At 50.3% G+C, this 20,966-nt stretch overlaps 1 protein-coding gene across 1 annotated transcript in view; it reads right to left on the bottom strand.

The window, feature by feature from the left end:
* Positions 1 to 20,966, bottom strand: part of LOC142302077 (complement C3-like) — a 339,126-nt gene that overhangs the window by 282,779 nt on the left and 35,381 nt on the right. The window contains exon 4 of the mRNA XM_075343156.1: positions 15,017 to 15,087. Coding sequence (XP_075199271.1) covers positions 15,017 to 15,087 — 71 coding nt within the window. The remainder of the gene's footprint in view (positions 1 to 15,016; positions 15,088 to 20,966) is intronic.

Raw genomic sequence — 20,966 nt, 5'->3', positions numbered from 1 at the left:
GAGGACGCCTGGGGCTGATGGTGGGTGCAGTCGGGTGTAGTAGCCTCCTGAGAGTGAGGCAAGCCCCAGGGCCCTTTGTAAAGCTGTAGTACCACAAGTCGCAGAATGACCACACACAGGCAGAGTGTCTTTCAGGGTTTTTACTCACTTCAGGTGGCAGGGTGAGTAACCCGGGCGTAGCTGGGATGAACCAGGTGGGAACCAGGTATCCTTCCGGCTGACTGTATGAGGGTGACTACAAACTCGCCTTCCTTAGCCCTTGGTGGTTTGGGGTGACCCCGACTTTGAGTCCCTATGGGGGTCACCCAGGGAAGATGCTCCAAACCTCTCTCCCCTTCTTGTGTCGCCGTGTGCTTGTTCCCCGGGCCAGGCCACTCCAGCCTCTTGCCTCCTGTGACCTATGGGCCCTACTTGCGGTTACGTGGCTGCGGCTTTTGGTTGTTGTGGTGTGGGCTGTAAGAGCCCCACACCGGCAGGTTTAGCAGGGAAAGGTGAATCTATCCTCGCTTCGGGATCTGCCGCCCGGTTGGGCCTGGTGCTCTCTAGCAGTCTCCTTACTTCCCACTCCGTGCACTCTCTAGCTGAAGATGGGTTTCAGGCAGCACTCCTAGTTGACCGTTCTCCCCCGTCTGTAGCCACTGCGCGGGCGCTGTTAGACAGCAACAGCCCCACAGGTCTGCTCCTCACTGAGCCCTATGGAGTTCTCTGCTCTAACTGACTCACTGCTCCTCCTCTCCTGTTCTTGCCTACGCCACCTAGCAACCAGCCCCTGAACACACCCCCAGCTGGGAATTGAAAGTTAACTCCTTCTGGCTACTCAAGGGTCCCCTCTGGTGATGTGGGAGGCCTGGTCACTATGCGCCTGTGTTCCACACCCCGGTCAGCCTTCTGGATTACCTGTATTGTACTGTCCCCAGCATGGGTGCAGTACTCAGTGGTGCCTGACCAGGTCAGGGGCGCCACATCCCATCACTCGGCTGGCAGCTATATCCCTGGCTCCCTCATACACTATAGACAGGTGTCCCATCACTCAGCTGGCAGCTATCTCCCTGACTCCCCCATACACTATAGACAGGTGTCCCATCACTCGGCTGGCAGCTATCTCCCTGGCTCCCCCATACACTATAGACGTCCCATCATTTGGCTGGCAGCTATCTCCCTGACTCTCCCATACACTATAGACCGGTGTCCCATCACTCGGCTGGCAGCTATCTCCCTGACTCCCCCATACACTATAGACAGGTGTCCCATCACTCGGCTGGCAGCTATCTCCCTGGCTCCCCCATGCACTATAGATGTCCCATCATTTGGCTGGCAGCTATCTCCCTGACTCTCCCATACACTATAGACGTCCCATCACTCGGCTGGCAGCTATCTCCCTGGCTCCCCCATACACTATAGGCGTCCCATCATTTGGCTGGCAGCTATCTCCCTGACTCCCCCATACACTATAGACAGGTGTCCCATCACTCGGCTGGCAGCTATATCCCTGGCTCCCTCATACACTATAGACAGGTGTCCCATCACTCGGCTGGCAGATATCTCCCTGACTCCCACATACACTATAGACAGGTGTCCCATCACTCGGCTGGCAGCTATCTCCCTGGCTCCCCCATACACTATAGACGTCCCATCATTTGGGTGGCAGCTATCTCCCTGACTCTCCCATACACTATAGACGTCCCATCACTCGGCTAGCAGCTATCTCCCTGGCTCCCCCATACACTATAGGCGTCCCATCATTTGGCTGGCAGCTATCTCCCTTACTCCCCCATACACTATAGACAGGTGTCCCATCACTCGGCTGGCAGCTATATCCCTGGCTCCCTCATACACTATAGACAGGTGTTCCATCACTCGGCTGGCAGCTATCTCCCTGACTCCCCCATACACTATAGACAGGTGTCCCATCACTCGGCTGGCAGCTATCTCCCTGGCTCCCCCATACACTATAGACAGGTGTCCCATCACTCGGCTGGCAGCTATCTCCCTGGCTCTCCCATACACAGGAGCATTTACTTTAAGTGCTCGTGTTCGCTATAAGACAGACACTACTACACATCTCTGGCAGTGACTCATCTCTTAGAGAAATAAAGGATCCACGGTAGGAAATTGGACCTGTTGGGTCCTCATCTCCCTAAGAATCAGACTGTTGGCCAATCCTGTCCATCTCTGGGTTCAACCAACTGTAGTCTGTGTACGAGCACCTTAACTACTGTATCTAAAGGGTATGTGAACTGTAAGGCTATGTGCGCACGTTGCATAATTTCATGCATTTACGCTGTGTATAGCACTGCAACGTAAATGCATGCGTCCTGCGTCCCTTGCACAATCTATGAAGATTGTGCATAATCCGTGCGCACATTGCTTTTTCGAATTTTTCGAACACAGCGATTTGAGTCAAAATGACAAAATCTCTGCACTTAAAAATCCAGCATGTCACTTATTTTGTGCACTTTGGATGCTGCTCCCACTTGGACTATGGGAGAGGCAGCATCCCGAGCGCATGAAAACGGCATCTATTCTGCAGACACACTGCATCCATTACGCAGTGTTTCTGCAGCGATTTAAAGCGCACATGCACTGCCAAATCGCTGCAGAATTTGCAGCATGGATACGACGCAACATGTGCACATATCCTAAGGGTTACTTTGCACACTACGACATCGCAAGCCGATGCTTGCGATGCCGAGCGCGAAAGCCCCCGTCGCAGCAGTGATATCGTGTGATAGCTGCCGTAGTGAACAATATCGCTACGGCAGCTTCACATGCACTCACCTGCCCTGCGACGTCGCTCTGGCCGGCGAACCGCCTCCTTCTTAAGGGGGCGTGTCATGCGGCGTCACACGGTGGGCGGCCAATAGAAGCGGAGGGGCGGAGATGAGCGGGACATAAACATCCCGCCCACCTCCTTCCTTCCGCATAGCCGGCGTGAGCCACGGTGACGCAGGTAGGAGATGTTCCTCTCTCCTGCAGCTTCACACAGCGATGTGTGCGGCCGCAGGAATGAGGAACAACATCGTACCTGTCGCTGCAGCGGCATTATGGAAATGTCGGACACTACACCGATGATACGATTACGACGCTTTTGCGCTCGTTAATCGTGTCATAAAGGATTTACACACTTGCACCCGATGTGCGTCACTTTCGATTTGACCCCACCGACATCGCACCTGCAATATCGTAGTGTTCAAAGTACCACATCCTTTGAGTTTTTCAGGCAGAGGACTGGTTAGCAAACACTACCATATTTTTTATTTTTTTAAATTGAAATTGTATTGTGCTAGTAAGAAAGTGCAGATCTTCGTTCTTTTAGCATTTAGCACTTTTTAAAAAGTGTGTTACAGAGTAGATCTGCCTTACATACATGTCGTGTGCACAGACTCATAGTTTTACGCTGTCAGTAAGGGGCGCGACCACTTAAAGTGCCTAGGGCAGCACAAAGGCCAAATACAGCCCTGGTCACAGGTAACAACACCTACCACATTACACACACAGCCCCATCCCCTGTGAGGACACACCCGTCACCCAAAAGGGAGACCTGATGCCTCCCTCAGGGCCAGTAGGGCACACCAGGTGGGCGGAGTCAGGCAGAAACACATGCCCACCGAGGAGACTACTGTCCTGAGGCAGGAAATACAAACGGGAGGAGAACTGTGTAGAGTGTGACAGTGACAGGAGGTGTAGAGGAGCAGAGCTGTCAGGGACCCGGGTAGGAGCCTGGGATCCCCGTAACGTCAGGCAGGCAAACGGTGGTGGCCGTCTGCAGGAGTACCGGTACAGCAACCGGCGGAACCGTGGGGACTGGGCCAGGGTTGGAGCCCGCCGGCCCTGAACCGGGGAGTCAACCGTGTACAGGAGCACCAGAAACCGGGTACTCAGACCCCGTCCTAGCTTAGAAGCCACTGAGTTTAGGCAAATTGACTGATTGCTGGCTCGACCTCACGAGTTCATCCACACCCAAAGTCCCGAAAGAAGGCAAAAGCCCACCGATACCGGGTGAGAGCCACCGCCAAGGGCCAAACATCCGATGGGCCAGCGCCTGTGGGCAACCGAGGGCTCCTCCGGCAGCTCAACGCCGGGGAGCGGGCTACCACTGTCCAGGCAGGGGAGCCGAAAAACCACAAGAGGTGCAAAGGAAAGGGGCCACCATCAACCTCGCAGGGGACACAAGCAGCCGGCTGCGGGACCCGACCATATCCGAAGTTTGGTTTACCAGTGACTCTGAGTGTGAATTAATCGTGAGTACAGCAGTGCCATCCAGGCACGACACTGCACCGCAGCACGGCACCTTGCACCCCGACAACAACCCCGTCGCCAGCAATCTTCCCCCCCACCGGGCCCCGGGAAACACCGCCACTACCCACGGAGGGGCTAACATCTAGGCTGCGGCCACAACACCGATCCCGGACGAGCCCACCTTCACTCCAGCCGCAGCGGTGGTGCATCCCGTCACCACGACCCGTGGGTGGCGTCACGACCCGTAGGACGACAACGCGGCCCGCCCGGCTGCGCGCATCATCCCACACCACCACCCCACTGCTTCCCGTTTAACAGAGCGACATGGCCCCCGGTCCGGAGGCGCTCGAGCCACCGACAACCCGAGCCCGGACCTCGAGCGGCTCAACCCCAGCAGCGGAGAGCGGCCGAGCCCCTCTCAGGGCGGTACACATCGACTCTTCTGGCGTCATGAACAGGATTCGGACAGTCCACTTACCTGTGGAAGTGCGCCTTAGAAGTATCCGTCAGCGGCCTCTTGCCGGAAAAGTTGGAGTTCCGCCATCTTGGCACGAAAGTTTCCCGCTCGAGTCATCTTCCCCAAGCAGTGAAGGTGTGAAAGTGAAGCCCCGCCCCCAAAGGAGACGTGAAAAGAGAAAACCAAGGGGGAGGCGGGCAAGAAGGCTGCCTGATGTAACCGAGCAGATAAAAAGGCAGGGACTCCAGTACCCTGCATCCGTTCCTTTCCTGGACCCCAACTGTGCAGCATGGCGACTCCCGTCCAGCGTCCCGATACCCCGGAGCCTGCTCAAGGAACAGCGGCATGGGTGAAAGCCCGGACGAAGGAGATGTGTCGCCACCTCCAGCACCAGGTAAGCTTCCTGGTGGAGCACTGGGCGGCGGAGATGGGGGAGATAGTGGCTGCCATGCGGGCCCGTGAAAGGATGACGGTGTTGGCAGGGTGGGAAGGTGACCCACAACCCTATGCCCTTGAGGGGTCGGCCATCGCGGCTGAGGGGCTCGGTCTGTTGCTGCCCGCCATACCGCCTCCTCCATTGCCCGCAGTGGTTGTCGCTGCTTCTCTACCCGTTTCCCCACCCCCGACACCGGCGGTGGAGTCCGTCCCGGGCGCTCATGGGAAGCTGCTTGGGGAGGCTGGCCTGGACCTGCTATGGAACCCGGCCGCGCTGTACCCGTTGCCCGAAGGGACCCGTTACCAGCCAGCACCCGATCAGGAGACGATGCCGGATGTCCCGGAAGTGACCGCGCCCAAGGGTGCCCAGGCCCCAGCAGTCCACCCGGCCAAGAAGGCCCAGAAGGCAAGGCAAGCCGCTCCAGGGTCGTGGGCCTCGGCTGAGGTTCCGCGGGGAGGCAGCTGCAAGGCAGCAGAGGCGGCCGCGACACAGTGGGGCTCCCCTTTGAGAGTGCCGATCGTGGTCGACACCGGGGAGCGCCGGCTGGGCCAGACCCCCACCACAGTAGACCCCAGGCGTGTGAAGGCTCCGTACTGGGAGCGACAGCCAAGCCAACTGAGCAAGGAGATAGAGGCCAGGGAGAAGAAGTGAGAAGAGGTCCTTGCCTGCACCATTGAAGGGAAGGAGCACCTGAGGAGTGCCGGATATTGGGTGCGGGGCCCAACCTACCAGGTCTGAAGATTTAACCGGGACAGAGGCTGGGGGTTCCTCTATGACCCCGGCCTGGAAACGGAGGTATTCTTTTCCTGGTGGGATGTGAATGCCCATCTCCCGTTCGGGCACCCAGACCGTGACCTCCTGCCCGGTGACTTGGTGCACTACACTCGGCATAGCGGGGAGAGGGGCTGGTTTGCCCTGGATGTCCAGAGTCGCAGACAGCCCCCTCCTCCACCGTACACCCCTGATGTGGAGGTTGAAGAAGAGTCCCCCACTGTGGAGTAAGCTGGTAGCCCGTCGGCTATAAAAAGGACCCGTCCCCGTTGGGACTTGTGTTTAACCCCGTTTACACCCTGTTGCGTGAGTGACTGCTCATGGACAAGGCCGTGGACTTGCCGGCCACCCAAAAACGTTTGGGCTTGTAAATATTGCCCCAACCTGCCCCATTTAACATGCCTTCCCATTCCGTTAGTCTCAGGAGAGGCAAATTGGAGGAAGGACCCGCAGCAGAGCAGGCTGGGGTCCGGTCACCACCGGGACCGGTGACCCTCCTCCGTACCCGTTCCCGCCTGGGTGATCTGGCCATGTTCCTGTTTCCGGACTGGTGAAAAGGGGTGCTGCCCATTTCTTAGGGGCAGCATCAAGGCTAGGTTGTTTGGGTGAGAAAGGCGGAAGGACATGAACCCGTTCTGTTTAATAAAGTTTGAAACGTTAAAGCAAAATGCCTCCCATTATGGGAAGACCTTCAGTAACCATAGTTTGTACAAATGTTATTATAATTGTAAATGTTTCCCGTTTTACCGTTTTTTTTCAGTTAAAAGAAAAATAAAAATAAACCGGAGTTAGTCGGGCAGCCCGCGGACGGTCTGCATTAAATCAAGGGGGAATGTGATGCCCGGGACCCCAGGGGTCACAGGTAACAACACCTACCACATTACACACACACCCCCATCCCCTGTGAGGACACACCCGTCACCCGAAAGGGAGACCTGATGCCTCCCTCAGGGCCAGTAGGGCACACCAGGTGGGTGGAGTCAGGCGGAAAGACACGCCCACCGAGGAGACTACTGTCCTGAGGCAGGAAATACAAATGGGAGGAGAACTGTGTAGAGTGTGACAGTGACAGGAGGTGTAGAGGAGCAGAGCTGTCAGGGACCCGGGTTGGAGCCTGGGATCCACGTAACGTCAGGCAGGCAGACGGTGGTGGCCGTCTGCAGGAGTACCGGTACAGCAACCGGCGGAACCGTGGGGACCGGGCCAGGGTTGGAGCCCACCGGCCCTGAACCGGGGAGTCAACCGTGTACCGGAGCACCAGAAACCGGGTACTCAGACCCCGTCCTAGCTTAGAAGCCACTGAGTATAGGCAAATTGACTGATTGCTGGTTAGACCTCACAGGTTCATCCACACCCAAAGTCCCGAAAGAAGGCAAAAGCCCACCGATGCCGGGTGAGAGCCATCGCCAAGGGCCAAACATCTGACGGGCCAGCGCCTGCGGGCAACCGAGGGCGCCTCCGGCAGCTCAACGCCGGGGAGCGGGCTACCACTGTCCAGGCAGGGGAGCCGAAAAACCAAAACAAGAGGTGCAAGGGAAAGGGGCCACCATCAACCTCACAGGGGACACAAGCAGCCAGCTGCGGGACCCGACCATATCCGAACTTTGGTTTACCAGTGACTCTGAGTATGAATTAATCGTGAGTACAGCAGTGCCATCCGGGCATGACACTGCACCGCAGCACGGCACCCTGCACCCCGACAACACCCCCGTCGCCAGCAATCTTCCCCCCCACTGAGCCCCGGGACACTCCGCCCCTACCCACGGAGGGGCTAACATCTAGGCTGCGGCCGCAACACCGATTCCGGATGAGCCCACCTTCACTCCAGCCACAGCGGTGGTGCATCCTGTCACCACCCCATGGGTGGCATCACGACCCGTAGGACGACAACGCGGCCCGCCCAGCTGCGTGCCTCGTCCCACACCACCACCTCACTGCTTCCCGTTTAACAGAGCAACGTGGCCCCCGGTCCAGAGGCGCTCGTGCCACCGACAACCCGAGCCCGGACCTCGAGCGGCTCGGCCCGAGCAGCAGAGAGCGGCTGAGCCCCTCTCAGGGCGGTACACAGCCACCAGAGTAACCCAGTGCCCAGTCAGCGAGATGTAACGCAGCCCATGCTTGCTCATCCAGGTGTCAGTGGTGAAATGCACCCTGGGAAACACAGAGTTTTAAAAGGAAAAGGTAATCTTGGCTGTGACTTGATGGTGTAGCGCAGGCATAGCTTTATTAGAGAAGTAATGGCAACTGGTACTGGGGGACTTCAACGATCATGAGGTTTCAGAAACCATCTGTATCCACAAGCCGGAAAGGCAGCATCTTCGTGGCCAATGATGTCGATATGGTGAAGTTCAACGACTTTGCTTTCTCATGCGTGGAAGAAATGGTCTCTTACATGACCAAAAATGCATTACCGAGGGCTGGCTGCTGTGCTGAGAGAGGGTGAAGGAAGGTGTGCATGACTGATCGGTGTGCTGTGCGGGAGGTGTAGAAGTAGATATAATGCTGGTTTGAAAACCATGTCATGTGCTCGATGTCTCACATGGATCTAAAACACCAGGCATGGTCACTTCCATAATACTTGATGGTGCCTCACTCAACCCCATTGTAGTGGGTACACAAGAGGAGTTTCTGCGGTCAGAGGCCTGTAATACAATACTTTCGCTGGTGACACAGGAGGAGGAAGAAGCAGCAGACAATGTTGATTTGGCGGATATGGCTGGGTAGACCCATTAGTCCACATTTTAGCGCAGTGAGATAATTCCCACAGCAATGCATGTTGGTTCACCATGTGCCTGTTAATGCATGTAGTAGTCAAATAATTACAATTTCTACCTCTACATAAAAAATTGTTTAAAAGAACTGAAGTCCTCAGTGGTTAATACCTTTTAAAGGCTAACTGAAAAGATGGTAATAATTGCAAGCTTTCCAGACTCTCAGGTCTCTTCATCAGGCATGGTATAACACAAAATCTGAAGTCACATATTTATACACAACAGGACATAGAATAGTGCAGTAAGAAAAAAAAACAACAAACAAACCAGGTTATATGAAACAGAACTCTCACTATGGCAGGGGGCAAACTGTTGTGGCCATAAATATTGCTGCAGTTCAGTGTGAAAGTTTTATTGTCCGCTGATTAGGGTCTGGTCCAGGGCTGTGATGCGCTCGGATGGTCAGAGGAGCACATCTCTTAACTGATGTAAAAAGACATGAATCCATGAGACACATTCATTCCTGCTCTGAATGAGTCAAAGGTCATCATAAGTTTGTATTCTCATAGTCTCCTATCTCTCTGGGACTTGAAATTCCCTTTCAATACCAGCAATTTCATGTCCATGATGCTGTGGTCGGGGTTACAAAAATGTTTGGCCACAGGTAGATCTATTCTTTTTTCCTTAATTGTGTGGCAGTGAGAATTCATCCTTGTCCTGAGCTGTTGTCCGGTCTCCCCTACATACAGACCCCCAGTTGGACATTTGGTACATATAATTAAGTACACCACATTGGTTGTGGTGCAGCTGAAGGTACCTGGGATCTTGTAGTCCTGATGTGATCTTTTCTTACTGCACTATTCTATGTCCTATTGTGTATAAATATGTGACTCTTCAGATTTTGTGTTATACCATGCCTGATGAAGAGACCTGAGTAGTCTCGAAAGCTTGCAATTATTACCATCTTTTCAATTAGCCATTAAAAGGTATCAACCACTGAGGACTTCAGTTCTTTTAAACTATTTGTTATCTCTACTGGCTAACACGGTACAAAGATATATTTTATCTGCCTCTACTTAGTAATTGTTTACAACACTTACAGATAATGAAAGTTGGGCCATCTTTTGCGGTCTCAAAAACCGCCCAGGCTAGACAAACCTTCCTGCGAACTGCAGACCCGCAACTGCTGCGGGACACAGGAGGATGCAGTGTGGTGCTTCTTATGGTTATATCACTACGTGTTTGTGCGGGAATCACCACTGTAACATCCTCAGCTTCCTCCTCATAATTTGCTGAGTTACTTAGCTGCAAGCCTGTGGGATGAGAATATGTGGGATGTCCAACTTCGTTGTCATGCTCTATGTTGTCCCCCGCCTCCTCTTCCTGACCTGATATAACAGCACAGTATCCGTGTGCCTCAGGTATTGGAGTCTCATTGTCATCACCTCCATCTTAATGTCAGTTGACGAGGGTTGGTATCCTGCTAGGACCCTACTTCGTCTAAGCCAAGATTCAACCCACAAAGATTTTGGGCATCGGTGCAGATGATTTCCTCCTCATAAGTCTGGGAATCTTTGGAGCCGACCTGTGATGCCCATGGGATAGAGTGTAAGAACAGCTCTGCAGACTTGCCCATGTGTGGTTTCCCACAGCCAGTTTGCTGGTTGCACATTTGTGACGCGGGCACAAATAAGTGTAATTGGGGTGGCACCTCTGGAGAATGAAATGTGTGTGATGTTGAGGTGGAGGAAGAGGAGGAGAGGCTACTTGACGCAGTGCTTGCTATCCACTCTTGCACCTGCGGTTTATGAGCCTCATTTCAAAGTTGAAGCGAAGTGCAAGTGCCAAAGAAATCAAGTTGAGTAGGCTGTCCACTAACGGAAGTTGTTCTTATTTCTCTTGGGATAGGATGAGCTGGCGTTTGCTTACTAGACTTTTGACTAACAGAACTTCCCACACGTACATCTCCAGCATGCCGCCTATTCCCCTTTCTACGACCACCTCATTGTGATTTACCACTCATGGTTAATGTACCCTTGCCCTTTGAAGCAGACAAATGGATGCACCACTTTTGGGGTGGCTGTTGGCTGGTATTGTTAGGCTGGAAGGGGACGAATAACCATGGCCCTTCCCATCCTAATAATATCAGCCCTCAGTTGTCTGCTGTACCTTTGATGGATTTTAAAAATGGGGGGAATCCCATGTCATTTTTTAAAAAAATAAATCAAATAATATTAAAAAAAAAGTGTGGGATCCCCTCTACTTTTCATAACTAGCAAATGTACAGCAGACAGCTAAGGGTTGCAGCTCACTGCTGCTGGTGTTCTTGTGCTGGATATGAAAAATGGCGGGACCCCACGCCATTTTTTTTAAAATAAATGACATAATTTAAAAAGAAAAGTGTGGGATCCCCTCTATTTTTCATAACCAGCCAAAGTACAGAAGACAGCTTACTGTTACAGCCTGCAGCTTCTACTGTTCCTGCGCTGGATATGAGAAATGGGGGGACCCCCAAGTCATTTTTTACCAAAAAATAATTGAAAAAACAGCTATTCAAGCTACCTATCGCTTTATTTATTGAGCTATTCTATTATTTTTTTCTATGTATTCTATCTGTTCTTCATCATTATCTATTCTCTATGTTCTTTCTTTCTATCTATTCTATTTGTTTTATCAATCTATTCTTTCTATTGATCAATAGATTTGACTTAAATAACATATTGGGCAAAAATGCGGTAAAAAACATAGCAAAACGTGGCAAAACGTATGTGATTTTTGGATACGTTTTTGCCATGGGTGCGTTTTTTGGGGCTAGAAAATTGCATCTTTATGGTCACCACAAAGATGCAGCATGCACATATAGCCTAATACTAAATGGCAACACATCAAACTGAACGAAAGTGAAAAGCGGGGGCGACAAAGCTCTGTCCTGGGGCCAGTGCTGTTTAATATCTTTATAAATAATCTGGACAACAGAATTATTGGGGAACTTATACATCCGCAGATAATACTAAGATAGGAGCAATAGCTAACACTAGAGAGGAAAGAGAGCACATTCAAAAGGATCTAGACCAGTGGTTCCCAAACTCCAGTCCTCACGTCCCCCAACAGGTCATGTTTTCATGATTTCCTTAATATAGCACAGGTGATTCCTTGATAATGATTCCATCACCTGTTCAATGGTTAGGAAATCCTGAAAACATAACTTGTTGGGGGCCATGAGGACTGGAGTTTGGGAAACACTGATCTGGTCACTCAAACAATGGGCCAAGGAGAACAGAATGATGTTTAATAGGGACAAATGCAAAGTCCTACATCTGGGTAAAAGAAAAGTAAAAAGTACATATAGTATGGGATGAATAGAACTAGGTGATAGCACCGGAGAAAAGGACTTGGGCATAATAGTAGATCTTACATTCAACATCAGCCAACAATGCGGAGCTGCAGCTAAAAAGGTCAACAAAATTCTGGGATGTATCAAGGCAAGCATTGAATCTAGATCAAGAAATGTAATTATACACCTATAATCTGCCCTGATCAGACCCCACCTGGAATACTGTGTACAGTTCTGGGGGACCCAATTCAAGAAAGACATCGATATATTGGAGCAAGTCCAGAGAAGAGCAACCAAGATGGTAGAAGGTCTGCAAACCATGTCATATGAAGAACGGCTAAAAGAACTAGGGATGTTTAATTTGAAAAAGAGAAGGCTGAGAGGAGACTTAATAGCGGTCTACAAATATCTGAAAGGTGGTCACAGTGCAGAGGGAACCCCCCTATTCTCATTAGCACAAGGAAGTACAATAAGCAATGGGATGAAACTAAAAGGAAGGAGATTCAGTTTAGACGTTAGGAAAAGCTTTCTGACAGTGAGGGCAGTCAGAGAGTTGAACAAGGCTACCATGGGAGGTGGTGTGGGCAGTCAGAGAGTGGAACAGGTGGCCACGGGAGGTAGTGAGGGCAGTCAGAGAGTGGAACAGGCTACCATGGGAGGTAGTGAGGGCAGTCAGAGAGTTGAACAGGCTACTGTGCCACCCCCGTGGAAGCAGCCAGGCTGCTCAGTTCCGGATCCGCGGTGGCTCGAGAGGTCTCCGGACCCGGGGGTCGTGCGGCCACTCGAATGAAGGGAGGAATTTACAGGGGATTATAGAGTTTGTGACACCAAGCGTGGCTTGTGGTAATTTGGGAGTACCACCGCTGCCATTGAGAGTACCCGGGGGTGATGACCCTCCACGGGTAGGGAGAATGCCCCGGGACTCGGTGATGGTGCCTGGGGAGTGCCGTGGGGAGTGCCGTGCGGAGTGAAAGGGGCCACTTGTGTACTCACTCAGTTCATAAAGCTGACACCGAACACTGGATAAACTAAAGTTATGTACACCTATGCAGCTGAGGGGAGCTAGTTTGGGTCCCGTCCCCAGAGTGGTGCTGTCTGATGATCTGTGACCTTCCTCCTGGTACTTAGTTCACTTTTCCAGTGGTCCCGGTAGCTTCAAACTAGCCGGGTTCTGCTCCCCAGTATGGCTAACTGTGGAAGCTTGCTCTCAGGGTTCACGCTTGGGATTTTCTGGACCGCTTTTGTGGAAAGTCCTATCCCCCTCATTGTGCTAGTACCCCAATTCTGGAGCAGGTGGAGAGCGGATCTTGAAGGCTTCGTTCTCGTCAGGCTAATTGTCAGGTTGCCTGAAGCTACTCCCTGACCTAGAGTCCACGTACCCCGTCGTGCCCTGGGCCCGGACTGTTGATGGTACAAGACCGCCGGCTGTCCTCTTCGACAGTACTGTGCCCCTTGTCATGATCCCCTGTGACCGGGAATCCAGCTCCTACTAGGCCCAGACCACCATCTGTTACCTAGTGACTTCCAAGGAGCCCAGCTCCTGACCTCCTCTCTCATCGAGAGCTACTACTCAACTGACTTGTTTCTGACACTCCTGACCTCCCCTTAACCAACACCCCAAGTGGACGACCCTATTCCACTCAGGCCATCCACTGGTGGGTGTGGTGCAGAGTGTACCTAGGATTTACTAACTGTTGTTGACAACACCACTTAGCTGGGGACCCGTAACCAAGGAGGAGGTGGATACTGTGCATAAGGGAAGACTGCACAATACCCTGTGACGTCCTGATAGGCCAGGGCGTCACACTACCACGGGAGTTAGTGAGGGCAGTCAGAGAGTGGAACAGACAACTGCAAGAGGTAGTGAGCTCGCCATCAATGGAAACCTTCAAGTGGAAACTGGATAAACATATAGCTGGGATGATTTAGGAAAACCTGCACTCACTGGAGGATGGGCCAGATGGCCCTTGCAATCTTTTCCAATTCTACCATTCTATGATCCTATGATTCTTGAAAATTAATAGTCAACATTGTAAAAATTGAGTCTTTGCATTAACTTGATGTGTTTGTGAATAAAAGTGTAAAAACTTTTGTGATGCTGATAATTGTACTTAATTAACCAAAGAAACATCCAACCATTAAATCTAAAAACACAGAAGCAGCAAATTGTGTAAAAAGAAAATTTCCTGTTCCTCTGAAAAGTTTTGGCCACAACTGTAAATTGGGGATTCCAGCAGCGACCATCTAATAATATAAGGTCAGCCTTAGGGGTACTTTGCACGCTGCGACATCGCTAGCGATGCCGAGCGCGAAAGTCCCCGCTCCCGTCGCAGCTGCGATATCTTGTGATAGCTGCCGTAGCGAACATTGTCGCTACGGCAGCTTCACACGCAATTACCTGCCCTGCGACGTCGCTCTGAACGGTGATCCGCCTCCTTCCTAAGGGGGCGGGTCGTGCGGCGTCACAGCGACATCACACGGCAGGCGGTACATGAAAGCGGAGGGGTGGAGATGAGCGGGACGTAAACATCCCGCCCACCTCCTTCCTTCCGCATAGCCGATGGACGCAGGTAAGGACATGTTCATCGCTGCTGCGGCTTCACACACAGCGATGTGTGCTGCTGCAGGAATGAGGAACAGCATCGTATCTCCAATTGGTGCGACATTATGAAAATGGCCAACGCTACACAGATCGCCGATTTACGACGCTTTTGCGATCATTTATCGGCGCATCTAGGCTTTACCCGTTTCGACGTCGTTACGGGCGCCGGATGTGCCTCACTTTCGATTTGACCCCGACGATATCGCAGGTGCAATGTCGCAACGTGCAAAGTACACCTTAGACTGTATGACAACAATATTTTTGATTAAACTACAGATATTGCAAACATTAACAAGTAAAGCGTTTTAATTTTATGATGCATCAAATATTTCCAGTGGCTTCTGCTGTGTTTAATGGGAAGGTTTGCTGCATTAAAGTCATTATTTTATCAATTCCCCACTTACTGCATCTGTAATCAGACTTTACATCTTAATTGGTCATATCTTGAAGTAGAATTCAGACTTACCACAAATTCGATGACCATTGGCTTTTTGATTGGTCTTAGATTTTGGTCCATGGTAAACATCCTATATAAAACTTCATGAAAAAAATAAATATAATCAATATATTTATGGAATTAGTTAAATAGGGTCCAAGTATCTTCTATATAAATATTTTAACTGTGCTTTATGCGATATTAAGAAATAAAATCTTGCCACATTCCATCCATTAACCATGTCTCATGGCTTCCACTTAGAACATGGAATGGCAAAAGGACCCCATCGAATGTAATGTGACTAGGGATGAGTGAACTGTTCTGTGCTTGGGTACTGTACATTTTATCATTAAGTCATTTATGACTAGAGATGAGCCACCCCCCGAGAGTTCGAGTTCAGTTCGGTTCGTCGAACGGAGGCTCCGTTGGACCAACATTCGACGAACCGTTCGACAAACCATTCGAACTCCATTGAAAACAATGGCAGGCAAACACAAACACATAAAAACACATTATACATATACACATACAGTTAATAAACATTGCCATAACCCTTACATGTCCCCGCGATGCGTCCTGCACTCTGTCTCCTGACGCTTTTCCTTCCGAAAAATCGCTGCGTCCTCCCGGTAACCAGCACTGATGATAGGACCTTCCGTGACGTTAAAAAAGCATGTGACCAGTCACGTGTCTATTATCTCATTGGCTACAGACTGGTCACATGGCTAGATGTCATGCTAGGTCCTGTCAGTGCATCTCTCCGGTACACAGTGCTCGTTTGTGTATCTCCATGTACCGGCGAGATGATCTGGCACACGGTCGGCTTCCCCGTTCCTGCATGTCGGCGCTCTTTACAGAGTCAGCCCACATGCATGGACTGGATGCCACAGCCGGTGAATAACGGAGATCACCGTTGCTACAGCAACCCGCCTGTCAGCGGTGATGTCAATGATTACAGCATGCAGCTTCTGTTCACTCAGTGAGTGATTAGACTGCACGGAGCAGCAGCGTTCTTCCTCCCATGCTGTGCTGTCTGATGAAGCAGAGCTGCATGGGTTGAAGGAGAAAGAAGACAGAAGACCATGGATCGTGGAGGGATGAGAGGGAGTAATAAACATGGAGTCTCTAAGTGTGTCTGTGTATTTATTTCTATTAAAGTATTTTTCTCTGTGTGGTGTCTTTTTTTTAACCCTTTATTGGAGATTCTTAATGGCCGGGTCAAACTTGACATTAAGAATCTCTGGCTTAATACTAGCTAGTAAAACAAAGGTAGTATTAACCCATTATTACCCAACAAGCCACCCGGCTTCAGGGCTGCTGGAAGAGTTGGATACAGCGCCAGATGATGGCACTTCTATGAAAGCACCATTTTCTGGGGCGGCTGCGGACTGCAATTCACAGCAGAGTGGTCCAGAAAGCTTGGGCCAACCTGTGTTGCGGATTCCAATCCCCAGCTGCCTAGTTGTACCTGGCTGGACACAAAAATGGGGCGAAGCTCATGTCCATTTTTTTTATTATTTCATGAAATTCATGAAATAATTAAAAAAAGGGCTTCCCTATTTTTTTAGTTCCCAGCCGGGTACAATTAGGCAGCTGGGGGTTGGGGGCAGCATACAAAAATATGGCGAAACCCATGTCATTTTTTTGGTGGGCAAAAAACTCCTGCATACAGTCCTGGATGGAGTATGCTGAGCCTTGTAGTTCTGCAGCTTCTGTCTGCTCTCCTCCATACAGACAGACAGCAGACAGCAGCTGCAGAACTACAAGGCTCAGCATACTCCATCCAGGATTAGTATTGAATAAAAAAGCAAGTTTTAATATATTTTCTGGACACGAGTGCTGGATTTTTTTTTTTTTTCCATCCAGGACTGTATGCAGGAGTTTTTTGCCCCCCCAAAAAATTATGTGGGCTTCGCCATGTTGTTGTATGCTAGCCAGGTACAGCAGGCAGCTACAGGCTGCCCCCAATCCCCAGCTGTCTATTTGTACCCGGCTGGGAACCAAAAATATAAGGAAGCCCTTTTTTTTTAAATTATTTCATGAATTTCATGAAATAATTAAAAAAAAAAGACGTGGGCTTTGCCCAATTTTTGTGTAGAGCCAGGTACAACTAGGCAGCTGGGGATTGGAATCCGCAGCTCAGGGTGCCCAAGCTTTCTGGGGACCCCTGCTGCGAATTGCAGTCCGCAGCCACCCCAGAAAATGGCGCTTTCATAGAAGCACCATCTTCTAGCGCTGTATCCAACTCTTCCAGCTTCCCTGGTAACCAGTGGCTCGCTGGGTAATAATGAGGTTAGGGCTAGCTGTATATTATCAACTGGCCCTCAGCCCGAAATTCATGGTGTCATGCTAATATTAGACATGGCCACCTTGAATTTCTAGAACAGATAAAAAAAAACACAACACACAGAAAAATATTTTTATTGTAAATAAAACACAACATAATTAGTGACTCCATCTTTATTGAAATAAAGAACCCCCCCTCCGCAGTAATCCTGGATTAAGGGTCCCGCGCTGAACAATCCAGATCCAATATCATCTGATCGGTTTGCTGGAAGGCAAAGCGATCAGATGATGTGTCAGGTTCAAGGGCCTGCATCACAGGACACAGCAGCTGATTGTATAAAAGCCATTTATACAATCAGCTGATGCATTAGTGCAAAAAAAACAAAACAAACTACACACTTCAGTGCAGACTTCTGTCCGACAGTATCAGCTGATAGTTTAGCCGGCCGGGCGGTAAAAAGCCGGCCTCACCGCTCGACTTAGAGTGTCAGCTGATTCCGTCAGGTGACCGCATCAGCTAATCATCGATCATCAGAGAAAGAGAAAGAAGAGAGAGAAGATAGAGAAAAGAGAGAGAAAAGAAAAGAGAGAGAGAGAAGAGAGAGAGAAGAGGAGAGAAGAGAGAGAGGAGAGAGAGAAGAGAGAGGAGAGAAGAGAGAAAGGAGAGAGAGAGAGAAGAGAGAAGAGAGAAAGGAGAGAGAGAGAAGAGAGAGAAGAGAGGAGAGAGAGAAGAGAGAGAGGAGAGAGAGGAGAGAGAAGAGAGAGAGGAGAGAGAGGAGAGATAGAGAGAGAAAGAGAGAGAAAGAGAAAAAGAGAGAGAGAAAAAGAGAGAAAAAGAGAGAAAAAGAGAGAGAAAGAGAGAGGCGAGAAGAGAGGGAGAGAGAGAAAAAGAGAGAAAAAGAGAGAGAGAACGAGAGAGAGAGGGAGAGGGAGGGAGAGAGAGAGAGAGAGAGAGAAGAGAGAGGATAGAGCAATGCAGCCTCATTCTGTGAACTGCTCCGATTTTAGAGGTGTGTCCCGTGGCTAACAGCTGATATCCGGCTCCTCTCCTCAGTGCATAATTGAATTAAATTATAAATAAATAATATTCATAATTAAATTCTTGACCAGGACGGCCGGGACTTGAACTCGTAAACTAATGCTTCTTAGGCGAGTGCTCTATCCATTGAGCCACTGCCTCTAATGAGCAACATAGGCAGATTTGGTAATCTTTAGCTCTATACTGCAGTAGAGAATCTAGAAGCAGATTGTTCAGCTGCAAGGATGGATGGATGGACGGAGACATGGACGTCGCTGTGGCCGGCGAACCGCCTCCTTTCAAAGGGAGCGGTCTGTGCGGCGTCACAGCGACATCACTAAGCAGCCGCCCAATAGGAATGTCGGGGCGGAGATGAGCGGCCGGAACATCCCGCCCACCTCCTTCCTTCCTCATTGCCGGCGGCCACAAGTAAGGTGAGGTTCCTCGTTCCTGCAGTGTCACACATAACGATGTGTGCTGCCGCAGGAACGACGAACAACCTGTGTCCTGCAATGATAATTGGAATTTGAACGACGTGTCAACGATCAACGATAAGGTGACTAATTTTGATCGTTAACATTCGTTCGTGCATTTCACACGCAACAACATCACTAACGAGGCCGGATTTGAGTCACGAATTCCGTGACCCCACGACATCTCGTTAGCAATGTCATTGCACGTAAAGTGGCCTTAACTGTAAAGAACCCTTTCCTATTTAGCTGTTGGAATCGCTTTTCTTCCACTCGCAGTGAGTGCCCCCTGGTCCTTAGTATTGTCTTTGGAAGAAATAAGTCATGTGCCAGTCCTTTATATTGACCACACATGTATTTATACATATAAATGAGATCTCCTCTGAGACGTCTTTTTTCTAAGCTAAACATATCTAACTTTTTCAACCTGTCATCATATGGGAGGCCTCCATTACTCATCATATGGGCGGCCTCCATTCCTTGTAGTAGTCTAGTTGCCGCCTTTTAACTGACTCTAACTTCTGAATGTACTTTTAAAATGTGGAGCCCAAAACAGAGATCCCATATTCCAGATGTGGCCTTACAAGTGATTTATAGAGGGGTAACAATACGTTGGGATCACGGGATCTAATCTCTCTTTTTATACACCCTAAAATCTTGTTTGCTTTTGCAGCTGCTGCCTGACATTGAGTGCTGCTGCTCAGATTAATTGTATCCAGATTACCCAAGTCCTTCTCCTGTTACTGGTCAGCTTATTTATAAGCTTGATTCATTCAGTTTATATGTGACATATATTATTTATATATGGATTCTTCCTTCTGGAAGGACTCGTACAATTAGTATTGAATTTGTTGTCATAACAAAATGGGAAATGAAAAATTTGTTGCTAATGTTTTCTTTTTTTTTTCTTTTCTCCTTTCTGTTTCACAAAATAAATATTGTCCATGTCTGTATATATATTTTTTTCCCCAACTTGTGACCATGAATTCAGATTCATATACTGTATATTCATTGTCTTGGGATATTATGTGATCATTATATAGTTAACCTATTTGTGGATTTATTTCTTTTGTATGTCTCTACATGTATGTGTAGCACCCCAAGGGGTCGGGGGGAAATACTCTTCGCCGGGCCGGTGATGATCAGGGGGGATGTCCCGGGTGGCCTTGCCCGGCTTCGTGACCTCGAGGTGTACATGGAGGGAGATGGGTGGAGATAAGGGTGATGGAGGATGGTGGAGGTTGATTTCGTGAAGCCACCTGCGGTATGTGGCCAGGGGATTAGCCACCGCTGCTTTTGCTGTCCTCCAGGGCAGATGGTAGTAGCAGCCGAGGTGTTTCTGCTCCCCACAGGTGGAGTGGGCCCCGGAGAGGATGATGAGGGGAGTAGTAATGGCGAACTCCAAAGGGCAGGGCGACAGTACCGGAAATGACAGGTGGACACAGTCTTCGCGGGTTCCAGGTGTTTTACTTACAGTTCTTGCCGCTCACCTGGGAATCACCAGTCACCAGCTGTGAAGGGCTTCGTCGAACCTGGATCCTTTAGAGGTCAGAGCCAGTGAATATGATAGTGGGACCTGCCTCCTGCGCTTGGTGTAGATCGAAGCTCTTGGGGACCCTTGGGTCTTCTTACGTGTGTCTACTCTCTGTCCGTATGCAGGTGCCGCAAGTGAAGCCTGCCTTGGAACAAGACCCTGGATCCTATATGGCACTGTGCCCCGGTAACTGTGGGGGCCGGAGGGGCCTTCAATCCCCCAAGCCTGCAGATTATGGTGGACGACCTGAAGTACAATACACCCTAGGATTCTGCACTCTGTCAGCACCGATCCCCAGGGAGCAATTAAGCTCTCCTCTCGGCCACTGTATTCACTCCTGTGTTCCACCAGAGCCACTGGTGAAAACTGCTCCCTTCCTCTTCTGCTGGAGAACTCTCTAACTGTTGTGTTGGCTCCTACTTCCCCCTGGTGGTTGCTCCTCCCATCCCAGGTCCCACCACTAGTCGATTGGGGATCCCAAGTGTGGTGGTATCCTAAAGACCCAACCACGTTGGCGACCCCGTTTGACCCGAACCTAGCCTGGTCCACGGTAAAAGAATAGCAACCCTGTTTGTGTGTGTATGAGTTGTGAAAGTGAAACCGGCACCGACCTCCTCCAGACTCGGGGTGAGCACTGTTCCTTAAGTGAGCTGCAGTACCCTGTGGCGACGG

The sequence above is a fragment of the Anomaloglossus baeobatrachus genome, chromosome 4 (genome assembly GCF_048569485.1).
Source record: "Anomaloglossus baeobatrachus isolate aAnoBae1 chromosome 4, aAnoBae1.hap1, whole genome shotgun sequence".
Lineage (NCBI taxonomy): Eukaryota > Metazoa > Chordata > Amphibia > Anura > Aromobatidae > Anomaloglossus > Anomaloglossus baeobatrachus.
This window is presented reverse-complemented; position numbering and strand designations above follow the sequence as displayed.